The 22,405-nt window shown below is 49.0% G+C and overlaps 1 protein-coding gene across 6 annotated transcripts in view; it reads left to right on the top strand.

The window, feature by feature from the left end:
- The first annotated feature begins 2,345 nt into the window (after positions 1-2,345).
- The window catches only part of NLRP3 (NLR family pyrin domain containing 3), a 69,134-nt gene continuing 49,074 nt past the window's right edge, over positions 2,346-22,405 (top strand). For 2 of the 6 annotated variants that reach the window (XR_012922407.1, XM_076009271.1), the window contains exons 1-7: positions 2,346-4,310; positions 5,827-6,369; positions 9,418-9,531; positions 10,003-11,755; positions 15,303-15,473; positions 18,341-18,511; positions 19,907-20,077. Coding sequence is in view for 5 of the 6 variants with exons in the window: in XM_076009271.1 (XP_075865386.1) it covers positions 6,087-6,369; positions 9,418-9,531; positions 10,003-11,755; positions 15,303-15,473; positions 18,341-18,511; positions 19,907-20,077 (2,663 nt within the window). In the remaining variant the exon portion in view is untranslated. Of the gene's footprint in view, positions 4,311-5,826; positions 6,370-8,251; positions 8,326-9,417; positions 9,532-10,002; positions 11,756-15,302; positions 15,474-18,340; positions 18,512-19,906; positions 20,078-22,405 lie in introns of those variants that run through there. The other 4 variants (XM_012751996.2, XM_012751992.3, XM_012751993.2 and 1 more) reach the window with 4 other exon arrangements.

Below are 22,405 nucleotides of genomic sequence, written 5' to 3'. Positions count from 1 at the left end.
GCATACCAGGAGGCAGCAAGGTCCATGGCACAGGAGCGGGCATGGGGCCCAGGGCTGGAGGTGCACTGGGAGGACAGGCATTGTGGGTCCAGCATTTCTGCTTTCCCCCTGTTCTCTCTCCTCCTTTCTTTTTTTCTTTCTTTTTTTTTTTTTTTTTTTTGAGATAGAGTCTCACTTGTTGCCCAGGCTAGAGTGAGTGCCGTGGCGTCAGCCTGGCTCACAGCAACCTCAATCTCCTGGGCTCAGCGATCCTACTGCCTCAGCCTCCCGAGTAGCTGGGACTACAGGCATGCGCCACCATGCCCGGCTAATTTTTTGTATATATATTTTTAGTTGGTCAATTAATTTCTTTCTATTTTTGGTAGAGACGGGTCTCGCTCAGGCTGGTTTCGAACTCCTGCCCTTGAGCAATCCGCCCGCCTCGGCCTCCCAAAGTGCTAGGATTACAGGCGTGAGCACCACGCCGGCTCTCTCCTCCTTTCTGCTGGGTGTGGTCCTCTCTAGACTAACAGGAAGTCTCCTTGACTCACAGCAAAACCCTGCATGTCGCAGAATTGGGGTGATATAGCTTGCACTTCTTCTTTGCTGAGCAGCGTCACTATGAGTTAGGCTCGTACTGACCCTCAGTTTCTCCCTACATAGGTAACAGATAAGCACCCGCTCTTGCACATGCACACCTGTTTCATCTCAACTTCCTGTCACTGCTGTGGTCCACATGTTCAAAGATGTTTCAGAGTTTGCCCACACACTCAACCTTGCAGCTCCAACAAGGGCAGGGCTTGGGGTTGCCGCTTCACACTGCTGTGTGCCCCCAACTCTGGCAAACCCCCGATTCTCTTTACTGCCCCCAACTCTGGCAAACTCTCACTCATCACATCCACCTCCGTCCAGTCCCAGGCGCCAGCCACCTGGGGGCCAGTCCTCTCCTGAGTTGTGGCTTCACAGAAGTGGAGATTCCTTTCTGTTTCTCTTTCTTGTAGTTCTTAGTTGATTTCAGAGATGACACAGGGGCTAGAGCTTTCTCCTCTGCCCTCTTTAACAGGAAGTTTTTTTTAGCTTTTCCATACTTTTTATAAATTGCTGACATTCTTTGCAACAAACACAAATGATACAAAATTGCATAAATTGGAAACTTCTTCTCTCTGCCTAGTCACCTCTTTTAGTGATCATCTAAGAGGCAAAAAATGATGTGTATTGCTCTTGTTTTCTCTATGCTTATATAAATATTTTAAGTATTCAGTTCATTTATAATTTATATTGGTGTATCTGATAAAGTGGAATGTAATTGCTTTTAGCTTTATGAGTGATAGAACAGCATATATACTGCAGCTTTTTCCTCTGTCTGGGCTAAATGAGAGAGAGAAAATGAGGGGTGGAAATGTATAAAATAACCTTTTCTGCTTGAGTCCAGGAGTCCAAGATCAGCCTGGCAACATAGCAAGACCCCATCTCTACAAATAAAAAAAGGTTTGAATATTATCCTTGCATGAGTATCCCAGCTACTCAGGAGGCTTTGGCCCAGGAATTTGAGGTTGCAGTGAGCCGTGATTACACCACTGCACTCTATTTTTTATATTGGAAAAGTATGTAACATAAAAGGTACCATTTTCATTATTTTTAGTGTATAGTTCTGTAGTGCTAAATACATTCATGTTGTTGTACAATCAATCTCCAGAACTCTTTTCATCTTATAAAACTAAAACTCTGTACTCATTAAACACTAATTACCTAATCCCCTTTCCCCCCAGGCCCTGGAAACCACCATTCTACTTTCTATCTATGAATTTAACTACTGTAGAAACCTCATATACATGGAACAATACGGTATTTGTTCTTTGGTGACTGGCTTATTTTACTCAGCAGATGTCTTCAACGTTCATCTATGTTGTAGCATGTGTCAGAATTTCCCTCCTCTTTAAGCTGAGTAATATTCCATGGTATGTGTATGCCACACACTGTTTTTCCATTCATGTGTTGATGGACATCCAAATGTCACCACCTTTTGCCTATTGTAAATAATGCTGTATGGACAAGGATGTATTAAAATAACTGGGTTTTTCCCCATATGTATAACTGAACTGTCTCCGATGTGGGTTCTTTCTGATGAAGTAACTGGGTTTTTTTAAATTATTGTTGTTTAAAGATAAGGCTGAATGTCATGAGTTGCGAATTGAAATTCCTGCAGTTTCTACCAGACAATATAAATGTGAGTAATGGACTGAATCTTAGAGGTAGTAGGGAATGGTGGAGACTGTGGAAAACTGAAGTGTTTATGCTTAGTCAGTGGTTTTTAGTCAGCTGATGTAGGGCTCACAAGTACCACCTACTACTTCTTTTTTTTTTTTTTATTATTATTATTTTTTTTAAGACTAGTCAAGTGCAGTAGTGAGGAGGGGGGAAAGTAGTAGAACAAGGAGTTCAATCTGTAACTGACTGTGAACAATCACGTGAGATAACTCACTACCTTCGGACCAGCCACACCTACTACTTCTGTAACCAAGAATGTTTATCTCTTTTCCTTCTGGTTTTGAGTTTGCAATGACTGGATTATTTGTTTTATTGTGATTGAGGGGTGTAAATTTCTTACATATTTTGGATGTTAACTTTTTATCTTACATATAGTTACTGAATATTTTCTCCTAATTTATTGGCTTCCTTTTCACTCTGTTGATTGTTTTCTTTGCTATACAGAAACTTTTTAGTTTGATGTATTCCCACTTGTTCATTTTTGCTTTTGTTGCCTGTACTTTTGATGAGATATCAAAAAATTTCTTTCCAAAGCCAGTATCAAAGAGGTTTTCCATTAGGCTTTCTCCTATGAGTTTCACAGTCCCAATCGTAGGTCTTACATTTAAGTTTTTATTACATTTTGAGTTAATTTTTATATATGGTATAAGACAAGGGTCCTGTCTTATTCTTCTCATGTGGAAAGCCAGTTCTCCCAACATCATTTATTGAGGAGACTGTCCTTTCTCCATTGTGTCTTCTTGGTGGCCTTCTCAAAAATTAGTTGACTATATATGCTTGGGTTTATTTCTGGGCTTTATTCTGTTCCATTAGTCTACATGTCTGTTTTTATAAAGGTGTGCATTTTTGCTGTATATAAATTATACCTTAATTCACCTGACTAAACAAACAAACAAAAATCGTTGTTCAGTCAATGAACACCTTTCTTTTTGAGTATATTTGATCTGCTGTTTCTCTAGCTTTAGCATCTGAAGTCCTGGCTGCTTCTGCCTCAACTCCTAACAATATTCAGCACGTGGTTCACTGAAACTCAGGTCTGCTCTCATGCTCTCACTTCCCTCTCCTTCATCTCTCAGAGCATTCTGTACTGGCAGATCCATAGCAACGGTGGCAGTAGTGGGAACCAACCGCTGACACCAGCTTCTCTGTACTAGTCTCAGTTCTAAAGGCCTCCCATTTACCCCTTCACTCAGTCCTTCTGACAGTCCTTTATGATAGGTGCCATTATTGTCCCCATTTTACAGATGAGGAAACTGAGGCACACAGAGACTAAATCTCTTGCCAACACCCTTCCACTGAACTTGGAATTTCTCACTCCAGGGTCCCTACGCTCACTGGACGGATCCCTCTCCCTCACCAAGCCCTGTCGAACTTCTGCCTTTGTCAGGCTGTTGTCCCACAGCCACCATGTGGAGCTGCAGAAGCAGGTCTGTGTGTCTGTCTCTGCTCTAGCTCCTTAAGGGCAAGGCTCTGAGTTCATGCCTGGCATGTGCAGGCTGCTCCATAACTGTTGGTCAGACAGGTGAGCCAATAAGCCAGGGAGTAGAATCTGTGCCTTAAAAATAACACGTGGTGGAGAGAACCTGCACGGCCTGCCAGCCGCCTCCAGTGAGGGGAGGGAGCATGCCGTCTGGGGTTTGAAGGTCGGGCCGTGCTCTAGATCCTTCACTTACTAGCTCTGGTGTGCCCTTAGTTTCCCTTGCCCCCTGTCACCGGGCAGTCATAGCACTCACTGGGCTGCTGTGAGTGTCAGAGGTAACTCCGACTGAGCACCACCAGCCTCACGCCCGCCCGCTTGCCTGGCCTTCCCTGTTGCTTCTGCAGGGCGCCTCGGAGGAGAGGCGGGCGGACCCAGCGCACAGCCCAGGCTCCGTTTTGAGGGCACTGTTGGTTCTGTCTGGAAAATCCAGCTCTGTGAGTAACCATTAGTCTCTCCGGCTTCGCCTGTGATGCAAGCCTGTTCGCTCCATGCTGAGACCACATCCTTCCTGCCGCTGCTGGAGCTTTGACCGCTATAAATTCGTTGCATTTCCTCTCTGGCTGTTCCTGAGTCTGGTGTGTGGGTGAGTCCAGCTCCGTGGAGCAGGGCGGGCGAAAGAACTGGGGGAGCAATGGGGAGGGTGTGTCGACAGTGCAGAACTTGTCTTGGTTAATGGACTAAGAATTTCTTCTGCTAGCCTCCAGGCCCATCCTTCAGCAATGTTTCTGCAATGTCCTTTTATGTTTGCCATTGTTTGGGCCTCAGTGCATGTGTGTGAGTGGTGGGAGAGGTGAGGATGAAGGTGGAGTGTGTGGGTGAGGCGGACGAGGGGAGAGGTGGGAGCCCCGTGCGGATGGAGACAGCTGGGAGGGGCTGTGGAGCCGAGAAACCTGTCTGGAGACCAGCTCCCCTAGGACACATAGGGATGGATTTGGGGGTGCTCATGAGGCCAGGAGTAGAAAGGCATGAGTGGAGATAGAAGAGGACAGATGAGTGAATCTGAGGTGTCTTGGACATCGAACTGCAGTCACATAAATTCCCATTTGGGGAGTGTTGCTGTTTTCTTGAGCCTTTCCCTCTCTTGAGCACCACTATGGCTGGGTATCGCTGTGTCGCTTTGCCAAATAGAGTAAAATGAAGCCATAAATAAGGGAACAATTCCAGACAAAGCTAACTTGTTCATCCATCTAAACTCTAGGAGATATGGAAGATCAAAGGATATAGCAGGTGATTCCTAGCTTTTGTGGAACTCAAAGTCTAGTTAGGAAAACTATGTTGGTGAACACTATAATAAAAACATTTGCGATAGATGTTGGGGAAGTGTATTTGTCTTTTCACCATCTGTTTTGTTGTCTCCATTTTTGTTTCTGTCCGAAACACCTAGTTAAGTCAGGATTTCTGTTAGAAATGCTGGCCCTGTTCTTTCCTGGCTGCAAACCCCTGGGCAAGTTTCTTAGTCTCCTTAAGACTCAGTCTCTACATCCATAAAATGGGGCTAGGAATATACACACTTCATAGAGCTTTGTGCAGGTTAGATGAGAAAAAACATTAGTCAGTGCCTATCCCATGAGAAGCTCTGAATAGATATGAGTTGTAATAATTATTATAATTGTGAGTTTTGCAAAAAGACATTAAGGAGATGTGTGTGTTCATTATTCCCCCTTATGCACCTGAGTTCTAGTTTCTGTCAAGGAATGGATTGATAGAAGGGCAGTTGAAGGCCGTCCCCCTTCATAGTGCCTGTTCTCTCTCCTCCCTCTCCAGCCATGTACCTGCCGTGCTCTCATCACCATAGAAACTCATCTCCTAGCCTCTTCCTTCCTTTGTCCCACATCCGTCTTCCCTCAGGTCAAGACAGAAGTAAGGAGCCAGAGCCTTCAGTTGGAAGGAACTTGGAAACAATCTCTTCTGCTCTCTCATTTTATAGCTAAGGAAACTGATGTGGGGGAACAGTAAGAGGTTTGTCCAGTCACAGCCCACGAACCAAAGTGACAGAGGTTCTCTCGGTGACAGTCAGGGAGGCATTATGACGTGGCGGTTCATTTTGGCCTGTAATAGGATCATGTTTTTGGGTTCATTTACATATTTTTCCTCCGTAGGGAAACTTCTTCCATGGCTCGGGACATCTGCTTGGGGCCCGAGGGAGAGTCTTCAGGGAAGCTTTTGGCTCACTTCTCGAAATTAATGATGGTGACTTGTTGCAGCCATGTAATATTTTTTCCCTTGGAGTTTTCTGAGTTTTTGATAATTTAGTTCAAGTGGAGACTTTTAAAAAGACTGTTCTTAGGCATATGCTGTTGTCACACTGCCTGGTATCCCGGTGTGGACCGGAGCCCAAGGGCCCTGACAAAGGCCGCAGATGAAGATGGCAAGCATCCGCTGCACACTGGCCAGGTACCTGGAGGACCTGGAGGATGTAGACTTCAAGAAATTCAAAATGCATCTGGAAGACTATCCTCCTCAAAAGGGCTGCATCTCACTCCCGAGGGGCCAGACAGAGAAGGCAGACCACGTGGACCTGGCCACCCTGATGATTGATTTCAATGGGGAGGAGAAGGCATGGGCCATGGCCATGTGGATTTTTGCTGCAATCAACAGGAGAGACCTTTATGAGAGAGCTAAGAGGGATGAGCCAGAGTGGGGTGAGTGGAAGGAGGACCTTTTTTTCAAAGTTGGTAAAGTACATATAACATAAAATTTACCATTTTAATAATTTTAACTGTACAGTTCAGTAGTGTTAAGTACATTCACACTGTTGTGCAACCAACCTCCAGAAAGCTTTACATCTTGCAAGACTGAAACCCCTTACCCGTTAAGCATACCTCCCCACTGGGCATCCTCCTCGCCCACGGGCCGGGGAGCCTGTGGCCTTCTGAATCCTTGAATGCAGCCTTTTGACCGAATCCACATTTTCCAGAACAGATCCATTTATTTATTTACTTATTTAGAGACAGAGTCTCACTTTGTTGCCCAGGCTAGAGTGAGTGCCGTGGCGTCAGCCTCGCTCACAGCAACCTCAAACTCCTGGGCTCGAGCGATCCTCCTGCTTCAGCCTCCCGGGTAGCTGGGACTACAGGCATGCGCCACCATGCCCGGCTAATTTTTTTTTTTATATACATATCAGTTGGCCAATTAATTTCTTTCTATTTATAGTAGAGACGGGGTCTCGCTCTTGCTCAGGCTGGTTTTGAACTCCTGACCTTGAGCAATCCGCCCGCCTCGGCCTCCCAGAGAGCTAGGATTACAGGCGTGAGCCACCGCGCCCGGCCCAGATCCTTTTAATAAAGGGGTTTGTTCTGTGAAGTTTGGACTCAGGTCGAGGGCCACGCGCACCCAGTCCCTGGCATGGTGACCACCATCATGTTTCCTGTGCACTCGACTACTCTGGGCACCTCATATAAGTGCGCTTGTACAGTGTTGTCTTTTTATGGCTGACTTATGTCCCTGAGCATCGTGTCCTCAAGGCTCGTCCATATTGTGACTCATGTCGGAATTCCCTGTTAAAGGCTGAATGACGTCCCGCCGTGTGGGATGTGCCACAGCTCGTCCACATTTGTGTCGCTGCCGCCTTTTCATTATTGTGAACATGCCGTTATAGGCATTATTGAAATATCTCTTTGAGACCCTGCTTTGAATTACTTTGGGTATATGCCCAGAAGTGGAATTTCTGGATCATATGGTAATCCTATGTTTGATTTTTTAAGGAACTGCCCTGCTGTTTTCAATAGCATCTGCACCATTCTCTGTTCCCACAGTGCGCAAGGGCTCCAGTTTCTCCATGTCCTCGTGTGCACTTGTTATTCCATGTTTTTCTTCCTGATAGTAGCCATTGTGACGAGTGTGAGGCGGCATGTCGTTGTAGTTTTGTTTTCATGTCCCTAATGACAAGTGATGTGAAACACATTTCCAAGTGCTTGTTGGCTATTTATATTTATTTTCTTGGAGAAAAATATGTTCAAGTCCTTTACCCATCATTTAATCAGGTTGTTTTTTATTGTTGACTTGTAGGAGTTCTTTATATATTTTGGATATTAACCCCTTATCAGAGATATGATTTACAAATATTTTCTCCATTATATAAGTTGCCTTTTCACTTTGTTGATTGTGTCCTTTAATACACAGAAGTTAGTATGTTTTTTTTAAAAAATCACTTTTTGTATTGTCTTGGCTTCTTCCTCTCATGGTAGTACTATGAGAAGATGGGGGGAAAACAGTTTGCTTTTTCTAACTTCTTTAGGAACCCAACTCAGATTTCACCCACCTCTAGGAACCTGCCCTTATTACTCCCACTTTTTCCGGATCTCTCTATGCCTGGACCTGCCTCCAGGTTTCCATCCAGCTCCTCATACCACATGTGGTTGCGATTAAAACACAATTATAATTGTGTCAATACTACATACTCATATAACCAAATGAAAGTATAATAATCATAGCTGCGGAAGTACCTGCCTAAGCAATGTTTACGGATTCTGTTTCACATTCAAGAACTCCATGTGGTAGTTACTGATGCTGTCCCAACTTTCAGATGAATGAAATGAGCCCGGAAGAGTTCTAACTGCTGCTTCCTAGTCAGAGCCGATGCCAGGATAACAAGCCAGGTGTGTCTTTGACCAAAGCCCAGCTGTTAACCACTGTGTCTTATGGGCCTCCATATCTGAATCTTGAGGCAGCAAAATTATTAACGAGGGTTAGAAATTATTATTATTTTTTTCTGAGCTAGGGTTAGGCTTTAGGTAAGAATTAGTCTTTGGTTTTGGTTTGAGTTATATGTTTGGATTTTTTTTTTTTTTTGATCAGGTTACCAACAGCATTTGCTTTCAGAATAAGTAGGAGATTACCAAGAATCATTTATGTCACTCTTAGGCGGTTCCTACCCACCTAAAGCTGTCTGTCTCACATATTTCCCTTGGTGACAGCTCTTGCTCTACCATGCCTCCATTTCTCCTGTGACACTCCTCTATGGGACGTGTTATCTAGTGACTGTTTAGACCTGTGGTTCTCAGCTGTGGGTGCATGTCGGGAGCACCTGAGAGCTTTGACTATGTGCGGGCGCCTGGGCCTCACCTCAGATGGATTGAAAAAGAATCTCTGGGGCTGGAGTCCTGGAGTTGGTATTTTAAAACCTTTTTAAACCTTCCTGGGTGACTCAGCCAGGATTCTGAACCATCAGATTAGACATGAAACAGATTGGTAATCCTTACTCTTAAATACCCAGAAATTTAAACCTGAAAGCACAAGATGTGGGTAAAATAGATCACAAGCATTTGGAGTTAGGGAAGGGTGATCCTTAGCCTAGGGCCTTCTTGGGGGATATTGGAGGGCTTGAAGATGGCTTCAAAATCAGTGTGCCAGGGACTGCCAAAGACAAATGAGGGTAAAATAAGTGTTGCCTATTTCACATGTTTGCTGATCGATTTCTGGGCCTGGGAAAGAGATTCTGAGACTGGATGTAGTGGGAGCACAGTGGTTGGCAGGTAGGTGACAGCCATTGTTTTGAAATGAGTGTAGGGATGCTCCCAGCTGGACTTTTGACTACACACCTGTCAGCAGCAACTCTGAGCCATGTTTTAATTTGGGAGACGTGTGGGGCATCTTGATCCATGCCAAGTATTAGGCTGGGTGTCGTTGCATCCTCTGAGTTAAGAGTTCTGGTTTCTGACACTTTGTACTTTTTTTCCTTTTATGTTCAGATAATGCACATGTTTCTAATACCCCTGTGATATGCCGCGAAGAGAGCATTGAAGAAGAATGGATGGGTTTACTGGGCTACCTTTCCAGAATCTCTATTTGTAAAAAGAAGAAAGGTAAGCAATCGGTAGTGCTTCCAATTGGGCTTTGAGACCTGGTTCAGGAGGCGCTGGGAAGCCTGGCCACTGTACATGCCCCTGCTCTTTGGGGATGTGAAGGCATGTCTCAGGAAATTCACCGTCAGCTGAAGAAATAGCTTCCTGGTTGCCTGGTTCCTTACAGCCCCAGAACCTGGGGAGAGGGGATTAGGTGTTTCACATTTTAAAAGGCATGGGCTACACATTACTTAAGGCTGAAAAACAGGGTTTTCTGGCTGGTGGCTGCATAGACAGCACTGGTCTTATGCTCAACTGTGTATATGAAAAATCGACGCCAGAGTTTCTGGGACCTTTTGTACGCAAGCAGTGGAGAGGAACTGCCCTTTCCATTTCTCCACTCCAGCTGCCAGTCGCTCAGAGTCACTTGCTCCTGCCTAGGTGGATGTGTGTGGGCTTGTCCCAAAGCCTGACTTTCTGTCTCTGCCGTAGATTACTGCAAGCAGTACAGGAAGCACATGAGGAGCAGATTCCAGTGCATCGAAGACAGGAACGCCCGCCTGGGCGAGAGCGTGAACCTCAACAAGCGCTACACGCGGCTGCAGCTCGTCAAGGAGCACTGCAGCCAGCAGGAGAGGGAGCACGAGCTCCTGGCCATCGGCAGGACCAAGACGTGGGACAAGCCCGTGAGTCCCATTAAGATGGAGCTGCTGTTTGACCCGGATGACGAGCACTCCGAGCCTGTGCACACGGTGGTGTTTCAGGGAGCGGCAGGCATTGGGAAGACTATACTGGCTAGGAAGATTATGTTGGACTGGGCGTCGGGGAAGCTCTACCAAGACAAGTTTGACTATCTGTTCTACATCCACTGTCGGGAGGTGAGCCTGGTGACACGGAGGAGTCTGAGGGACCTGATCGCTAGCTGCTGCCCTGACCCGAACCCGCCCGTGGGGAAGATTGTCAGCAAGCCCTCCAGGATCCTCTTCCTCATGGATGGCTTTGATGAGCTGCAGGGTGCCTTTGACGAGCATGTAGGGGCACTCTGCACCGACTGGCAGAAGGCCGAGCGTGGGGACATTCTCCTGAGCAGCCTCATCAGGAAGAGGCTACTTCCCGAGGCCTCTCTGCTCATCACCACGAGACCCGTGGCCCTGGAGAAACTGCAGCACTTGCTGGACCATCCCCGTCACATAGAGATCCTGGGTTTCTCAGAGGCCAAAAGGAAGGAGTATTTCTTCAAGTACTTCTCTGACGAGGCACAAGCCAGGGAAGCCTTCAGACTGATCCAGGAGAACGAGGTCCTCTTCACCATGTGCTTCATCCCCCTAGTCTGCTGGATCGTGTGCACTGGACTGAAGCAGCAGATGGAGAGTGGCAAGAGTCTGGCCCAGACGTCCAAGACCACCACTGCGGTGTACGTCTTCTTCCTTTCCAGTTTGTTGCAGTCCCGGGGAGGGAGCCAGGAGCACCCCCTCTCCCACCACCTTCGGGGGCTCTGCTCTTTGGCCGCAGATGGAATCTGGAACCAGAAAATCCTCTTTGAGGAGTCTGACCTCAGGAATCATGGCCTGCAGAAGGTGGATGTGTCTGCTTTCCTAAGGATGAACCTGTTCCAGAAGGAAGTGGACTGCGAGAAGTTCTACAGCTTCGTCCACATGACTTTCCAGGAGTTCTTTGCTGCCATGTACTACCTGCTGGAAGAGGAGGAAGAGGGAGAGATGAGGACTGCACTGGGGAGTTGTTCAAAGCTTCCGAACCGAGATGTGACAGCCCTTCTTGAAAACTATGGCAAGTTTGAGAAGGGGTATTTGATTTTTGTTGTCCGTTTCCTCTTTGGCCTTGTAAACCAGGAGAGGACCTCCTATTTGGAGAAGAAATTAAGTTGCAAGATCTCTCAGCAGATCAGGCTGGAGCTGCTGAAATGGATGGAAGTGAACGCCAAGGCCAAGAAGCTGCAGATCCAGCCCAGCCAGCTGGAATTGTTCTACTGTTTGTACGAGATGCAGGAGGAGGATTTTGTGCAAAGGGCCATGAACCACTTCCCCAAAATTGAGATCAATCTCTCCACCAGAATGGACCATGTGGTTTCTTCTTTTTGTATTGCAAACTGTCGTAGTGTACAATCACTTTCCCTGGGGTTTCTCCATAACACACCTAAGGAGGAAGAAGAGGAGGAGGAGGAAGGTCGATACCTTGACATGGTCCGGTGTGTCCTCCCAGGTCCTCATGCTGCCTGTTCTCATCGGTAAGGAAATTCAGCTTCTGGCAGGTAGAAGAACATGCCGTCTGCTTTCTGGCCACCTTTTTCTGTTCTCTCTTTTAAATTTTCAATTATTATGGGCACATAATAGGTATACAGGAGGGCTGTCCAGGAAGTATCCAGCCATGTGACCTTTTGTTGTAAGGTATCCACATGGCTGGATACTTTCTGGACAGCCCTCCTGTATTTATAGGGTGCATGTGATGTTTGATACAGGCAGTACTCAAATCAGGGTAACTGGGCTATCCATTACCTCAAGCATTTATCGTTTCTTTGTGTTTGGAACATTCCAATTCCACTCTTTTAGTTATTTTAAAGAATACAATCACTTATTGTAAGTCAACTTATTGTTGATTATAGTCCCCCGGTTTGCTATCCAATATTATATCTTGTTCATTCTCTCTAACTATATTTTTGCACCCATTAGCATCCCCACTATATCCCCACCTTCCTGCTACCTTTCCCGGTCTCTGGTAACCGTCATTCTACTCTCTGTCTCCCTGAGTTCAATTTTTAAAATTTTTAGCTCTCACATATGGGTGAGAGCATGTGACATTTGTCTTTCTGTGCTTGGCTTATTTCACTTAATATAATGACCTCCAGTTTCATCTCCATGTTGCTGCAAATGACAGGATTTCATTCTTCGAAATGATATAATATGAATAATATTCCATTTTATATATATATATATATATATACACCACATTTTCTGTATCCATTCGTCCATGGAGCACTTAGGGTGATTCCACATCTTGGCTATAGTGCTGCAATAAACACGGGAGTGCAGATGCCTCTTCCATGCACTGCTTGCCTTTCTTTTGAATATATACCCAGTAGTGGAGTTGCTGGATCATATGGTAGTTCTGTTTTTAGTTTTTTGAGGAACCTCCATACTGTTCTCTCTAGTGGTTGCACTAATTTACATTCTCTCCAACAATGTATGAGAGTTCCCTTTCTTCACATCTTGCCAGTGTTTGTTATTACCTTTTAGATAAAAGGCATATCAACTGGGATGAGATGATATCTCATTATGGTTCTGACTTGCATTTCTCTGCTGATTAGTGATGTTGAGCATTTTTTCACATACCTGTTGGCCACCTTTTTCTTGGCACTTTCTTCCTCTCCTCTCTTTTCAACTATTTTCTAAATACAATTACCAGAGCTATATAATGCCACCATCACCCATTTTTGCCAGAGCCCTACATTGGCAGAGAGTGACTTATGGTGGATAGGTAAATGGGATGAGAAAAGGAACCACAATAAAACAAGAAATGAGAGTTTAGGGAATGCCAGTCCAGCACCACATATTAGATGGGACATAGGATTGCATACAAATGTTTGCCAACTTAAATTGCTTGTAATCTACTTGGAGCGCTAATGCATGGCAGTCAGAGCCTAAGGGGTAAAACAACCCCAGAATCTCTCTGTCCCAGGAACACAGGGGACAGGGGGTCCTTCAAGTTGGAAGCTGGGGAGGCTTTCTAAGAAAAGTAAAGTTTGAGCCTCTCTTAAAGGATTGGTAGGACATGGATGAGTAGAGAAGAAGGTAAAGGGTTGAACAAGGTCATGAACGTAGTTTGAGAAAATGATGTGCAGATGCCAGTGGGGAGGGACACAGATTTTTTGAAACAAATATAATGAGGGTGAATCGAGGCAAACAGAGCTGGAAAGGTGAGGGCCTTTCTCCTAGGCCCCTGTGTTGCTTTGTATGAGGCTGTTGCCAAAAGCACGCCCTGGAGGGTGTGTTCACAGACCTGCTAGGGGAGTGGAAGCTCCCGGAAGCCAGTTGCTGATGTCTGAACAGGGAAGGGGTTGAGTCACCTGACTTCTGAGTCCCTTCCTGGTTTATTGTTCAGTGCCCCCTGCCCTCCCGCAGGGCGGCCGCAGTGGCTGTGGGGAGGTGGCCGCGTGGCTTTGCTCTCCATAGAAGACACTTCCCATGGGCAGGATGGAGGAGCTGGGCCCTTCCACGGGCAGCAGTGAGTTTCAGCTCTCTCTAGGCCTGGACGTCACCGTTTGGCCACAAAGGACTGACTGACCGCCCACTGAGGCTGCAGTGGTGCTGGGGTCCAGGTCCTGCTCACAGGGACTTGAGTCCTGGCTGCCGGGATAGTCGGGAACGAGGGCGGACGGCGGAGGGCTGTGGGCCGAGGAGAGCCCTGGCGGAAGGCGCAGAGCACGTCGGGGGCCTTGGCCAGCAGGAGGCAGGCTGAGGGAGGTGTTGCGCCCAGCTGGATCCTGAGAGAGGAGGGCGGGAGACCTGGGTGTGGACGAGGGGCGGTCCAGACCGAGGGAGCGGTGGGGTCAGCGGCTTGCACAGGACAGCAGGGCGCGTTTCAACAGCGGCAGGTAGCTCACAATGGCTAGAAAAGAGACTCGGTGTCTTAGTCCATCTGGGTGGCTCTGCTGAAGTGCCATGGGCCGGGTGGCTTATAGACACCAACAGAAAGTTATTTCTCACAGTCCTGGAGGCTGGGAAGTCCACGCTCAAGGCAGCCGCGGTCTTGCCGTCTGGTGAGGGCCCACTCCTGGTTCACAGCGGCACCTTCTCGCTGCGTCCTCTTAGGGTGAAGGCAGCTCTCCGGTCCCTTTTGTAAGGCCAGTAATCGCTTCCATGAGGGCTGTACCCGCAGGACCCAAGCACATCCCAAAGACCCCAACTACCTAATGCCAGCATGTTGAGGGTATTTCAACATACAGATTTTAGGGGGCACAGGCATTTAGACCATAGCAATGGGAGAGGGGGGGAGAGAAAGGCAGAAAGAGGCAGACCCACTCATCAGGGCCCTGCAGCGAGGTGGGCAGGGCGAGAGTCTTGGCGGGCTCGCACGCTGCGAGGAAGGCTCGCGGAGACTCTGACTGCGCCTGGGGAAGAAGCTGGGCATCGTCTCTCCAGACGGCAGCTGCCTTCCCGAGGGCGGGAGCTTGCTTTGTGTCCCGCAGCCTCCCGAGAACCAGCAGTGTGGGCCCCTGCCCGGCACCTGTCAGTGCGAATCGCGGAGCCAGCCCTAGACCCAGAGGGTCAGACTCCACATCGGAACAAGAGCCCCGGGGAGTCACGTGTGACCGCACGTTGGAGTCACCTGGAATTCTGGAGAATACCCATGTACCCTGGTCCCAGACTTTATTGCCATGGGTGTGGCCTGGCCTCAGGACTTTTGAGAGCAGCCCTGATGCTGTGTGCAGCCAGTGTGAGGACTGCTTTCTGGGACGTTCAGTACAGAGTGCCGGGTTCTCATGGGCAGGACAGTGGACGAGGAGGGAGGAGAAGGACACCAAGGGAGAGGCTAGTGGCCGCCCACCCAGGGTCAGCCAGAGTCATAGGCTCACGCTCTTCCCAACATGAAGTGTGAGAGCTGGTCTTGCCAAGGCTCACCAGCCTCTTTGTTCCTCCAGGAAGGACTTTTGGTTTTGTGACCCATTTCTTCCCCCTGCGAGTCCGTTCTCTGAACTGGTGCCCCTGGTGCCAGCTCCAGTTTGTTACTGGGAGAGGCTGATTTTCTTTTCTCTCCTTCTTCCTTCCAATTTCTAGATTGGTGAACTGCTATCTGACTTCCAACTTTTGCCGGGGCCTCTTCTCGGTTCTAAGCACCAACCCGAGCCTCACTGAGCTGGACCTCAGCGACAACACGCTGGGGGACCCGGGGATGCGGGTGCTGTGTGAGGCGCTCCGGGATCCTGGCTGTAACATTCAAAGACTGTGGTAAGTCCCTGTGTGTGCGTGTGCGTGCGTGTGCGTGCGTGTGTGCGCGTGCGTGCGCGTGTGTGACAAGGAGGCGGAGAGACAGGAGACTCTGGAGAAAGAGCTCAGGGACTGGGTCAGTGGTATGTTACTCTCCTAGGGCTGTCATGACAAAGTACCACAGACTGAGTGGCTTAAACAACAGAATTTATCTTCTCGTAGTCCAGGAGGCTGAGTCCAAGCTCAACGTGTGGCAGGGCTGGTTCCTGAGGCCTCTCCCGTTGGCTTGTTTTCCGGACGGCTGTCTTCTCCCTGCACCTGCACACTGTCTTCCTGTTGGGTGTGTCTGTGTCCTGATCTCTTCCTTTAAGGACACCGGTCAGAATGGTTGAGGGTCCACATGGGTGACCTCTTTTAACCTAATTACATCTTAAAAAACCCTATTTCTAAATACCATCACATTCCGAGGTCCTGAGGGTTAGGGGTTCGACATGAGCATTTTGAGGGGGACACAATTCAGCCCACCACAAGTGAGAAGGCAGAGGGAACTGGAGACTGGCTGTCCGGGAAATTTTGGATGGGGAAGTATAAGCGGGAAACTGAAAAGAAAGTCATTTTGCGTTGGTACAACAAAAACCATGACTTTCGATATCTTCTGTTTCCTCATGGCCATGTTCGTAGATGAGAATTGAGACAGTTTCATCATATATTACAATGGTTTGAGCTAGAAACCATGAAAATACTTGGTATTGGTTGGAATGTCACAGGGAATCTCCTGTGACGTTGTCAGTAACGTGCTTGCTCTCAGCCTGCGCTGTGAGTCAGACTCACATGCCTCTGCTGCGCACGGGTCCCCGGCGGCTTCTCAGCTGTGTGTCGCTTGCTCCGTGGATGCACGTGGATGCACGCAGGCACCTGCATTTTCACACGCAGCATACCCAGTAGGAAAGCCCACAGCTCTGCGATGTTTTCATACCTTCCTGTCTTGCTCATCATACTCACCCGTCACCAGTCTTATCAATTTTGCACACTGCACAAGCCACTGCCCACTGTTCCTCATCCTCACTCCGCCAGTCTGGGTCCAACAGCCACCGCAGCTTGCCTGACGTTGCAGTGGCTTCCTGGCTATCAGCTCTTCGAGGTAGGGTTCACATTTGTCTGTCTTGCCATTATCTTTGCAATGTCTGGACAGCTTAGTATGTGTTAGTGCTCAAGAATGAGGCGTGGATGCGTGTTGGCTGTCTGGTCTGCCGATATCTGCTTTGGCCCCTGCAGACCCCTTCTGCACTTGAAAGGCAGAGGGTCATTTAGAAAATCCTAGCTTGATGGTGCCATTCCCTTGCTTAAATACATTTTCTTTGGCCTTTTGATATGTTAAATCCTCTTCTTGTCTGCAAGGCTCTGGCTGTTTTGGGCACTTAACCTTGCTTCTCCAGCTTCACCCATGGCACCGTCCTCACCACCCCAGGGGTGGCCCCGGGGGAGTCCAGAGAGTGAGACACAAACAGGGAAGCTGAGGCAATAGCGAGAGGTTTTGCAGATACCTGGAGATCTAGTTGTTCATTTGCTTAGAGTTGGTATAAAGATGGGGACAAAAAGGAAGGAACTCACCAGGCTGTCTAGGACAGATGAGCTGCTGCCCTGGAAAGTAGCTGGAATGTTGTTCTTGCCCCCAGGACCGGGAGGAAGTGCTGTTTTCCTTGGCGGCGGTGGTGGTGGCGGCGGGGTGTGTGTGTGTGTGCGCGCTGTGTGTGAGGCCACTGGCGAGCTGGGGCTGCGTGCTGCCGCGTGTGGGGGAGGGCGTGTGGGGAAGGGCGGGCGTGTGGGGGAGGGCGTGTGGGGAAGGGCGGGCGTGTGGGGGAGGGCGTGTGGGGAAGGGCGGGCGTGTGGGGGAGGGCGGGCGTGTGGGGGAGGGCGTGTGGGGAAGGGCGGGCGTGTGGGGGAGGGCGGGCGTGTGGGGGAGGGCAGGCTGGAGTCACGGCGGGGTGGGGGAGGGCATGTGGGGGAGGGCGTGCTGGGCTCATGGCCGTGTGGGGGAGGGCGTGTGGGGGAGGCCGTGGGGGGGAGGGCGTGTGTGGGGGGAGGGCGTGTGGGGGAGGCCGTGGGGGGGGCGTGTGGGGGAGGGCGTGCTGGGCTCACGGCCGTGTGGGGGGAGGGCGTGTGGGGAGGGCGTGTGGGGGGGGGAGGGCGTGCTGGGCTCATGGCCGTGTGGGGGAGGGCGTGTGGGGGAGGCCGTGGGGGGGAGGGCGTGTGTGGGGGGAGGGCGTGTGGGGGAGGCCGTGGGGGGGGCGTGTGGGGGAGGGCGTGCTGGGCTCACGGCCGTGTGGGGGGAGGGTGTGTGGGGAGGGCGTGTGCGGGGGGAGGGCGTGCTGGGCTCATGGCCGTGTGGGGGAGGGCGTGTGGGGGCCGTGTGGGGGAGGGCGTGTGGGGGGGAGGGGCCGTGTGGGGGAGGGCTTGCCGGGTTCACGCCGGGCGGGCGGCGCGGGCGCAGACGCCACGCCGGCGGCTACACCTGTAGCCGGAGCAGCCCCAGCTGCGGACGCCTCCGCCGCCAGCGCGCCGCAGAGGTGGAGGGCACGCCCGCCACTCTTTTCATTTCCGCGCCGGGAACGTGGCGCTTACACGCCCGGGTCAGTCACAGTGCTCGGCGCCACTGACGCGGGGAGCCCGCCGGCTGGCTTCCACGCCGCGGTCGCAGGGAGCCCGGGAGCCGCCTTGCCGGGGTGTCCCGGCTGTGTCCGGAGTTCTTGGCTCGGGCGGTGCTTCCTCGAGACGTCGTCAGTCTCCCCTCACCACGCGGGAGCGCGCCCTGCCGGCGCGGCGGCCAGGCTCCGGCTGGGGCGGGCGAGGCCGGGCTGCCTGACTCCTGCGCTGTGCTTGGCGTGCAGGCTGGGCCGCTGCGGCCTCTCCCATCTGTGCTGCTTCGACCTCTCCTTGGTCCTGAGCAGCAACCAGAAGCTGGCGGAGTTGGACCTGAGCGACAACGCCCTGGGCGACTTCGGAATCAGACTTCTGTGCGCGGGACTGAAGCATCTCTTCTGCAACCTGGAGAAGCTGTGGTGAGTCCGCGCTCGTCCGCGGCAGCTCCGGCTTGGAGCAGGCACGGCGGGCTAAGCTTTGGCGGGAGAATGGCCTTGGCTCCCACAGGACTTCCGTGTTCCCCTCTGGGTGTCTGCTGATAGTTCAGTCAGTCAGTGTTTTCGTGGGGAAAGCCACAGACTGAGCCCTGACAAGGAGCATAAATAATAATAAGAAAAACGATGCCTGCCTTTAAGTTGCAATACTTGCAGTCTAGCTGAGGAAATAGAACAGTGTAATGCATTGCCTTCCAAGAGCTTTGGAACATCATGACCCGCCCTCGGCCCCCACACTGAATAGGAAAAATGGTGCCAAAGCAATGCAGACACTTGAGATTGTATGCAGTCCTTCACTAAATCCTTCTGGGAGAATTGAATTCTGAAAAAGGAGAGAAGAAGACACTTAAAAATGGTAGGGCTGATTCACACCCGTTAGGATTGCTGTTATAAAACAAAAACAAACAAATGAGATAACTGGAAAACAAGTGTTGGCAAGGGTGTGGAGAAATTGCAAGCCTCGTGTATCACTGGTGGGAATGTAAAATGGTACAGCTCTGAGGTAAACAGCACGGTGATTCCTTAAAAAACACATAATTCATTAAGCAGGGAACTACCATTGGAGCCACCACCCACTTCTGGGTATATCTGCAGAAGACTTGAAAGCAGGGACTTGAATGTATGTCTATAACCTACATCATAGCAGCATTAATAATAGCTAAAAGGTAGCAATAACCCCAAATGTCCATTGATGGATAAATGGATTAAAAAGTGCTATTTGTATACATAACAGCCTTAAAGTGAATTCTGATACATGCTACAGCATGGATGACCCTTTAGGACGTTATGCTAAGTGAGATAAGTTAGATACAAAGGAGCAAGTACTGTGCAATTCCACTTATATAAGGTACATAGGACAGTGAAATGCATAGGGATGGAAAGTAGAATGATGGTTACCAGGGCTGGAGGAAGGGGAAGTGGGTAGTTGTTTAGTAGGTACAGAGTTTCAATTTTGCAAGAGGAAAAGAATTCTGGAGATATTAATAGATGGTGGTGATGGTTGTGTAACAATGTGAATGTACTTAAGGCCATTGAATTGCGTACTGAAAAATGGTTAAATGGTAAGTTTTATCTTACATATATTTTGCCACAATACAAATAGATGCAGGGAGCTGGGAAGAGGTAGTGCTGGGACGAGCTTGGAAAGTGCTTACTTGTTATTCCACCAAATATCAACCAGAAATTGATACAGAGCTTGGATTCACCCCCTCCCCAGCTGTGGACTGGAATAGGGGCAGCGGCAGGTGCCAGCGCTTCCTTATTTCATGGTGGGAAGCGGGTGAGGGCCATGACCCTGACGTTCTTCCGTCTCCACTCAAGGCTGGTCAGCTGCTGCCTCACGTCGGCGTGTTGTCAGGATCTCGCCTCAGTCCTGAGCGCCAGTCGTTCCCTGACGAGACTCTACGTGGGCGAGAATGCCTTGGGAGACTCAGGAGTCAGAACTCTGTGTGAAAAGGCCAAGCAGCCACAGTGCAACCTGCAGAAACTGGGGTAAGTCTTTGTGGGTGTCTCAGCAGAAAAGCAGCTTCTCTTCAGCAGTGGATTATTGGGCAGATGTGATGGGGGTCACTCTAAAAAAGAGTAATCAAATGGAGTTGAAGGTAAAGAGGTAACACTGTCAGAAGGAGTTTTTAAGTACTAGATACATGTAACACATACTATCAGTAATAAGGTAATTATGCTAACTTATGATTATAGAATTGGAGTTTCTTAGAGCTGGAAGAAACCTTAGAGATTGTGTATTCCTCAATGAGTAAAGAACTCGCTTCTGAGACAACTGCATGAATAGTCACCCATTTTATTGCTGTGCAGTAAGGCGTCTACACCACGAGAGAGCTCTCATCCCCATGCAGCACCTTCTCTGGTTTCTGGGAATTAGTCCTCGTGCTTCTGCCCAGGGCTTTCAGGAGCGATTCCCCAAAACGACACCCACACTCTCGGTTGTCTTCCCTCGCACGGCCATCTCTGAAGCCCCAGCCGTGGCGTGGTTCAGCACCCTGAGCAGTTTAGTCTCGTTCTCCCAGGTAAGGGTGGGTTTGTTAATGGCACTTTTTGAAACGAGGAACCTAGACCTGAAGGTGCATGGTGGAACTTTTGCTTCCTGTGGCAGGCCTCTCTCTGTGCTTTCACTGGTGGAGCCTGTGGTTTCCTTGTTTTGGGCAATCACATAAGATTTTTGGTTCATGTTGGAATGCTGCAGTAAATAATAATACAGAACACTTATTAGTACTGTGTTTCCCTGAAAATAAGACCTATCCATAAAATAAGCCCTAGCAGGATTTCTAGGCATTTGTGCAATATAAGCTCCACCCCGAAAATAAGCCCTAGTGATGGGCATGGCTACACAGCATATCTGTACAACCCTCGCATGTCATTGAGGAGTGGGAAAGAAGACGAGCAGCCCTTCTCATCTGCCCCAGGAGAGCTCTATTGCTCGACAGGAGAGATTGGGGCCAACGGTTTTAAAGGAAATGGTGTCGCAAAAAATTCAGGATGGAATTCGGGGTTCGGAGAGTTATGATGATGTTCCAGAAGAAGACGACTTAACTATGTTTGAATAAGTGTAGACTGTTGTACTGTACTTAAAAAAAAATAACACATCCAGGCCGGGCGCAGAGGCTCACGCCTGTAATCCTAGCACTATGGGAGGCTGAGGCGGGTGGATTGCTCAAGGTCAGGAGTTCAAAACCAGCCTGAGCAAGAGCGAGACCCCGTCTCTACTATAAATGGAAAGAAATTAATCGGCCAACTAATTACATAGAAAAAATTAGCTGGGCATGGTGGCGCATGGCTGTAGTTCCAGCTACTTGGGAGGCGGAGGCAGTAAGATTGCTTGAGGCCAGGAGTTTGAGGTTGCTGTGAGCCAGGCTGACGCCATGGCACTCACTCTAGCCTGGGCAACAAAGTGAAACTCTGTCTCAAAAAAAAAAATAAAAAAAAAAAACAACAACAACAATACATCCCCTGAAAATAAGCCCTAGGGTGTCTTCTTGAGGAAAAATAAATATAAGACCCTGTCTTATTTTCAGGGAAACACAGTAATCATGCATTTACCAACGTATCACCACTCTTTCATGTTCTTTATATGGGCGACCTCAGTTGGCCTCATAAAGATGATACAAAGTAGGTATTAGTGTCTCTAAAGGAGGAAGAAAAGCTTAGGGGGCCTCATACCATTGCCCAAGGACACCCAGATGGGAGGTGGTGGAACTCGACATGACACGCCTATGTGACCCCACCGGCCACTGCCTTAGTTCCCGTGGGCGTTGTCATTTGGCTCTCAACCTAAGTGTGGGGGTCTCACATTTAGCTCTGCTAACTTTCTTCTTACCTGTCTTTTAACCCATTGTCTAGGCATTTTTGAATCTTGATTCTGTCAATATTATCTACAAATAATAGATTTCACGTTACTGATACAAACATCAACCAGATCAGCATTCAAGACAAAATATAATATTAATAGAAAGAGTCTTTCCTGAGAAGTAATCTATTAATCTGTTGTTAATCCATAATTAACAACCAAAACATGTTCCCACAGCTCTGCTACTTCCTTGGACTTGCCCTGCCAGCCCCTCCCTGGATGTTGCCATGTCTCTTCTGTGAACAGTCTGTGTGCAGTGCCTTCCTTTCCTCCCCTTACATTGTTACTCTCTTTCTAAAAGCAGTTTGGCTTCTGCTACTCTTGGTTTGTTCAACAGACATGATTTGACCTATTTATTTTGCAGGCACTCTTGGGGCTCTGTTGTTTGTGCTGACAGTAGCAGTGAGTAAAACAGACCGGGACCCCGTTTCCACAAACATCCATTCTTACAGGGAGGG

The sequence above is a fragment of the Microcebus murinus genome, chromosome 13 (assembly GCF_040939455.1).
Source record: "Microcebus murinus isolate Inina chromosome 13, M.murinus_Inina_mat1.0, whole genome shotgun sequence".
NCBI lineage: Eukaryota > Metazoa > Chordata > Mammalia > Primates > Cheirogaleidae > Microcebus > Microcebus murinus.
Note: the sequence above shows the minus strand (reverse complement) of the source record. Positions and strands in the feature narration are given on the sequence as shown.